The sequence below is a fragment of the Coregonus lavaretus genome (genome assembly GCF_964263955.1).
Source record: "Coregonus lavaretus genome assembly, chromosome: 2".
Lineage (NCBI taxonomy): Eukaryota > Metazoa > Chordata > Actinopteri > Salmoniformes > Salmonidae > Coregonus > Coregonus lavaretus.
Window position 1 is genome coordinate 16,499,260 of NC_139989.1, and position 7,610 is coordinate 16,506,869.

The following is a 7,610-nucleotide window of genomic DNA, read 5'->3' on the forward strand; positions in this document are numbered from 1 at the left end:
GCTTAAGCAGGGGGACACGTCTGGCACTGCAGGATTTGAGTCCCTGGCGGCGTAGTGTGTTACTGATGGTAGGCTTTGTTACTTTGGTCCCAGCTCTCTGCAGGTCATTCACTAGGTCCCCCCATGTGGTTCTGGGATTTTTGCTCACCGTTCTTGTGATCATTTTGACCCCACGGGGTGAGATCTTGCGTGGAGCCCCAGATCGAGGGAGATTATCAGTGGTCTTGTATGTCTTCCATTTCCTAATAATTGCTCCCACAGTTGATTTCTTCAAACCAAGCTGCTTACCTATTGCATATTCAGTCTTCCCAGCCTGGTGCAGATCTACAATTTTGTTTCTGGTGTCATTTGACAGCTCTTTGGTCTTGGCCATTAGTGGAGTTTGGAGTGTGACTGTTTGAGGTTGTGGACAGGTGTCTTTTATACTGATAACAAGTTCAAACAGGTGCCATTAATACAGGTAACGAGTGGAGGACAGAGGAGCCTCTTAAAGAAGAAGTTACAGGTCTGTGAGAGCCAGAAATCTTGCTTGTTTGTAGGTGACCAAATACTTATTTTCCACCATAATTTGCAAATAAATTCATGAAAAATCCTACAATGTGATTTTCTGGAGAGAAAAAAAGTCTGAATTTGTCTGTCATAGTTGACGTGTACCTATGATGAAGATTACAGGCCTCTCATCTTTTTAAGTGGGAGAACATGCACAATTGGTGGCTGACTAAATACTTTTTTCCCCCACTGAATAGACAGGTGTATGCCTTTCCAAATCATGTCCAATCAATTGAATTTACCACATGTGGACTCCAATCAAGCTGTAGAAACATTTCAAGGATGATCAATGGCAACAGGATGAACCTGAGCTAAATTTCAAGTATCAGCAAAGGGTCTGAATACTTATGTAAAGGTATTTGTTTTTTATTTTTAATAATTTAGCAAAACTTTCTAAAAACCTGTTTTCGCTTTGTCGTTATGGGGTATTGTGTGTAGATTGATGAGGAAAACCTTTTATTTAATCCATTTTAGAATAAGGCTGTAATGTAATAAATGTGGAATAAGTCAAGGGGTCTGAATACTTAATGAATGCACTGTACAATTTTCTGTAAGGTCCCTCAGTCGAGCAGTGAATTTCAAACACCGATTCAACCACAACGACCTATTGGTAGATGGGTACAACATTTAAAAAGCAGACATTGAATATCCCTTTGAGCATGTTGAAGTTATTAATTACACTTTGGCTGGTGTATCAATACACCCAGTCACTACAAAGATACAGGCGCACTTCCTCATTGGACAGCGAGGAAGGAAACCGCTCAGGGATGTCATCAGGGATTTCACCATGAGGCCAATGGTGACTTTAAAACAGTTATAGTGTTTATTGGCTGTGATAGGAGAGAACTGAGGATGGATCAACAATATTGTAGTTAATCCACAATACTAACCTAAATGACAGAGTGAAAAGGAAGCCTGTACAGAATACAAAATATTCCAAAACATGCATCCTGTTTGCATTAATGCACTAAAGTAAAACTGCAAAAATCGTGACAAAGAAATTAACTTTCTGTCCGGAATACAAAGTGTTATGTTTGGGGCAAATCCAACACGTTTATATTTTCAAGCATGGTGGTGGCTGCATCATGTTATGGATATGCTTGTCACCGGCAAGGACTACAGAGTTTTTTTAGGATAAAAAGAAAACTGAATAGAGCTAAGCAAAATCCTAAAGGAAAGCCTGGTTCAGTCTGCTTTCCAACAGTCACTGGGAGACAAATTCACCTTTCAGCAGGACAATAACCTAAAACACAAGGCCAAATGTAAACTGGAGTTGCTTACCAAGACGACATTGAATGTTCCTGAGTGGCCTAGTTAGTTTTGACTTAAATCTGCTTGAAAATCTATGGCAAGACTTGAAAATGTCTGTCTAGTATTGATCAACAACCAACTTGACAGAGCTTGAAGAATTTTAAAAAGAGTAATGTATTGTACAATCCAGGTGTTGCAAAGCTCTTAGAGACGTACCCAGAAAGACTAAAAGCTGTAATAGCTGCCAAAGTTGACTCTAACATGTATTGACTCGGGTGTGAATACTTATTTAAGTGAGACATTTCTGTATTTCATTTTCAATAAATGTGCCAACATTTCTAAAAACTTTGTCATTATGGGGTATTGTATGTAGATTGGTGAGTGGGGAAAACAATTTCATACATTTGGAATTTAGGATGTAACACAACAATTGTGGAATAAGTCAAGGGGTATGAATACTTTATGAAGTATTCATACCCCTTGGGTAATTCTCACAAAACTGACCTTTTACCAATTTATAATTTTTCACGAAATGTCCTCTTTGTTCACTGAAATTAGCATCTGTACTTATCTATTTCATAATTATGTTTTTGGATCAGATTATGCATTTTACCACAATTCTCACAAAATTCTCTTTACTGCAAGTAAAAGTCCCAAAAAGTAAAAAACGAATCAATTTCTATTAATTTTTTTACATTGCTCTCCTAATGAAAAGACCTGAGCTAAACATGACATTGAAAATAAAAATATTAATTTCAGTTATAAAATTAAATCGCACTTTAATATTTGTAGCTTTTTAGCGGGTTCAGTAATGAGAAGGCCAAGTGGGGTAAAGGGGGTGTTTGAGAATAAGAACCTCATTCTGAAGGCATTTAAGCAAATAATTTTACTTGTGGCTCATCTATGGACTACTCATCTAGATCAGTGGTTTTCAACTGGTTTTGCCTCGGGACCCAAATTGAACCTGGTTGTCTCAGTCGCGACCCAATATTCACATCGTGAAAATACCATTTGGTAAACTATTTTTAATGCTATATTAAATGTAGCAAGTTAAATGACAAGGGAAGAACATTCCCACGTCTTTCATTGTCAATAATTAAATGTTGCCCATATTCTTGATGAAGAATGTTAGTAAACTCACTGGTTTGAGACTACAAAGTCAACCAAAATGGCGCTTCTAGTAGCTCTATATTAAAAATACTGTTTTTTTTAATGTAAGTTCATTATCATTTCTAAACACTTTCTACCTGGTTTAAGTTCAGACTGGAGTATATATTTTCATTTACTCAGACACCCGCAACCCATTCAAAACCTCCCGGGTCGCGACCTACCAGCTGCTCTAGATGCATCATGGGTGAATAAAACTTTATTTAAAAACTGATTGGAGTTTTACAGGAACTTTTAAAAAGTGTTTTGTTAATGAGACATGTCCACAGACAGTGTTTGTACATAATAAATATAGTTGAATGTTAACTTAAACTAGTAACAGTAGCTAACGTAATACTTCCAGGTCAACTGTAATATGAATACCATTGTAAAGCAGAATTTCTCCCCTTTCCAGCAAAGTCAATGATGAGATCTTCATGCTGCCCGTCTCTGCATGATTGTAGAAAGCAATGGAACTCCGCCGGGTCTTTTTAAAAATGGCGGGTGGTGAAGTGAAAGGGGGAGATATGAATACCATTTTTTTATGATTTATGGACAAACTACAGCAACATTTTTGTTTTATTCAAATAAGTTAGGTTTTTCTAAAGTAAAATGGTATAAACTGACCCGAGAATTTAATCTGGACGCATTTCGGTAATGAGAATTTGGGGTGAAACTGTACAAAATTCTGGCAACAATTTAAACATTGTTTAAAATAAGACGCTTTGCCAAAAACAAGACATCTTAGGCCTCAGAATGATAGTTGATTTTTGCAATTGCATCATGGTTCTGTAACCAATTTGCTACAGACATGTTTAAAACTGGTTTCATGAGTATCACCCATAAGTAATTTTGGGAAGGTCTAACGCGCGTGTCAAACTCATTCCACGGAGGGCCGAGTGTCTGCGGGTTTTCGCTCCTCCCTTGTACTTGATTGATGAATTAAGGTCACTGATTAGTAAGGAAGTCCCCACACCTGGTTGTCTGTCTTAATTGAAAGGAAAAACTAAAAACCGCAGGCATTAGTCCTCCATGGAATGAGTTTGACACCCCTGGTCTAAAGTGAAACCAGTTGGTTAATATTTGATCCATAAAATGGTAAGGTGCCTTCATTTAACCATACTATGTGATCAACCTTCTCTATAATACCCACCCTGGCCAGTTAAAGGTTCCCCATGTAACGTTTCCACCTGCAACTAGCGCCCAAATGCCAATTACCGTGAGGGGAAAAAAGTATTTGATCCCCTGCTGATTTTCTACGTTTGCCCACTGACAAAGAAATGATCAGTCTATAATTTTAATGGTAGGTATATTTGAACATTGAGAGACAGAATCACAACAAAAAAATCCTGAAAAACGCATGTCAAAAATGTTATAAATTGATTTGCAATTTAATGAGGGAAATAAGTATTTGATCCCCTCTCAATCAGAAACATTTCTGGCTCCCAGGTGTCTTTTATACAGGTAACGAGCTGAGATTAGGAGCACACTCTTAAAGGGAGTGCTCCTAATCTCAGCTTGTTACCTGTATAAAAGACACCTGTCCACAGAAGCAATCAATCAATCAGATTCCAAACTCTCCACCATGGCCAAGACCAAAGAGCTCTCCAAGGATGTCAGGGACAAGATTGTAGACCTACACAAGGCTGGAATGGGCTACAAGACCATCGCCAAGCAGCTTGGTGAGAAGGTGACAACAGTTGGTGCGATTATTCGCAAATGGAAGAAACACAAAATAACTGTCAATCTCCCTCGGCCTGGGCTCCATGCAAGATCTCACCTCGTGGAGTTGCAATGATCATGAGAACGGTGAGGAATCAGCCCAGAACTACACGGGAGGATCTTGTCAATGATCTCAAGGCAGCTGGGACCATAGTCACCAAGCAAACAATTGGTAACACACTACGCCGTGAAGGACTGAAATCCTGCAGCACCCGCAAGGTCCCCCTGCTCAAGAAAGCACATATACATGCCCGTCTGAAGTTTGCCAATGAACATCTGAATGATTCAGAGGAGAACTGGGTGAAAGTGTTGTGGTCAGATGAGACCAAAATCGAGCTCTTTTGGCATCAACTGAACTCGCCATGTTTGGAGGAGGAATGCTGCCTATACCCCCAAGAACACCATCCCCACCGTCAAACATGCAGGTTTAAACATTATGCTTTGGGGGTGTTTTTCTGCTAAGGGGACAGGACAACTTCACCGCATCAAAGGGACGATGGATGGGGCCATGTACCGTCAAATCTTGGGTGAAAACCACCTTCCCTCAGCCAGGGCATTGAAAATGGGTCATGGATGGGTATTCCAGCATGACAATGACCCAAAACACACGGCCAAGGCAACAAAGGAGTGGCTCGAGAAGAAGCACATGAAGGTCCTGGAGTGGCCTAGCCAGTCTCCAGACCTTTAATCCCATAGAAAATCTGTGGGGGGAGCTGAATGTTCGAGTTGCCAAACGTCAGCCTCGAAACCTTAATGACTTGGAGAAGATCTGCAAAGAGGAGTGGGACAAAATCCCTCCTGAGATGTGTGCAAACCTTGTGGCCAACTACAAGAAACGTCTGACCTCTGTGATTGCCAACAAGGGTTTTGCAGTCATGTTTTGCAGATGGGTCAAATACTTATTTCCCTCATTAAAATGCAAATCAATTTATAACATTTTTGACATGCGTTTTTCTGGATTTTGTTGTTGTTATTCTGTCTCTCACTGTTCAAATAAACCTACCATTAAAATTATAGACTGATCATGTCTTTGTCAGTGGGCAAACGTACAATATCAGCAGGGGATCAAATACTTTTTTCCCTCACTGTACATACCAGTAGTAGCAAAGAAATAGAAATCCACCAGAGTAAAACATTTTTAGAAAGGTGCGTGACACTGCAAATTAGCTTTTTTTCCATGACTAGCCGGTCCGGTTGGTGTGTGTGTGTGTGTGTACAAGTTCTTATGTTTTTTTAGTGGATTATGATAAAGTAAGAAGCAGTACCAAGCCATTTTAGGCGTTTCTAAGCAGTGTCCTTGTAAAACCATGAAGGAATCTAAATTACGGCTAAAATATTACATGTTGCTCCACTAACAAAATCAAGACTGATACTAAACCTCTCATAAAAGTCTGTATTTTTGTCCAGGAGCCGTCTACACCAATAGAGATGTACTATCTGCCTCAAGCGGCCCAGTGTCTGCCAGCGGGCACAGACGCCAGCCGCGCCACCCCCACCCACAAGCGCAAAGTATCAGGATATTCCTCCAAGCTCAAGAAGACACGCCTCAAGTGAAAACATCGGCATTTAGAGCTGTGGTGTCAACAAGTAAATTCCATCATTTTAGAAACGCCCTTGCAAGCCATAATGATAGTATGTCTGTAAATAAGATTTTTTTTAAATTAGTTGTATGAAAATAAAATGAATGTGACAAGTGGTTGTCGTTGTGATTGATTGCCGCTTTCACCAAGAGTCGGAGACAAAATGTCTCAAGCGCTCAACACAGAGATGCACTGTCAATGTATGTCCTGTAGAGGGCACTCTACAATCAGCTTGCATCCCAAGCATCATACCTGGAATGAGTGTATTTTAGTTTTTTGTTCTTAGCATCATATGCTGTACCATTGAGCTTTCTTTGCACCTCTGAGTGTACTGATACCAAAAGCATGGAAAAAATGTTGTAACCTCTCCTTTTTCCATTGACAACGTGAGTCCTCTCTGAGATCAATTCAACCTGCTGGGAACTGTGATAATTGCATTTGTTCAGGGTGTCACACCAGTGTCTCTCTGACCCATGCTGTCACACATCCTTTATCATTGTCATTACTGGCACCAGCCTTGTTACTCATGGCAACCACTTACCACCACGCTGCTGCCATTGCCTCTCTAAGCTGTAATTGTCATTTTTGACATGATGGAACATTGATCTCACCTACCAGATTCCAAATATGTGTATGTACAGTACCAGTCAAAAGTTTGGACACACCTACTCATTCCATGATTTTTCTTTATTTTTACTATTTTCTACATTGTAGAATAATAGTGAAGACATCAAAACTATGAAATAACACATGGAATCCTGTAGTAACCCAAAAAGTGTTAAAAAATCAAAATATATTTGAGATTCTTCAAAGTAGCCACCCTTTGCCTTTATGACAGCTTTGCACACTCTTGGCATTCTCTCATCCAGCTTCATGAGGTAGTCACCTGGAATGCATTTCAATTAACAGGTGTGCCTTGTTAATTTGTGGAATTTATTTCCTTAATGTGTTTCAGCCAATCAGTTGTGTTGTGACAAGGTAGGGGTGGTATACAGAAGATAGCCCTATTAGGTAAAATACCAAGTCCATATTATGGCAAGAACAGCTCAAATAAGCAAAGAGAAACGACAGTCCGTCATTACTTTAAGACATGAAGAACTTAGAAAGTTTCTTCAAGTGCAGTCGCAAAAACCATCAAGAGCTATGATGAAACTGGCTCTCATGAGGACCGCCACAGGAAAGGAAGACCCATAGTTACCTCTGCTGCAGAGGATAAGTTCATTAGAGTTACCAGCCTCAGAAATTGCAGCCCAAATAAAGGCTTCACAGAGAAACCACTACTAGAGGACACCAATAAGAAGAGACTTGCTTGGGCCAAGAAACACGAGCAATGGACATTAGACCGGTGGAAATCTGTCCTTT

At 39.8% G+C, this 7,610-nt stretch overlaps 1 protein-coding gene across 1 annotated transcript in view; it reads left to right on the forward strand.

Annotated features, from left to right (window-relative positions):
• The window catches only part of LOC311101137 (DNA topoisomerase 2-binding protein 1-A-like), a 42,041-nt gene extending 35,680 nt beyond the window's left edge, over positions 1-6,361 (forward strand). The window contains exon 27 of the mRNA XM_084142204.1: positions 6,076-6,361. Coding sequence (XP_083998330.1) covers positions 6,076-6,222 — 147 coding nt within the window. The 3' untranslated portion in view covers positions 6,223-6,361. The remainder of the gene's footprint in view (positions 1-6,075) is intronic.
• Positions 6,362-7,610: the final 1,249 nt, after the last annotated feature.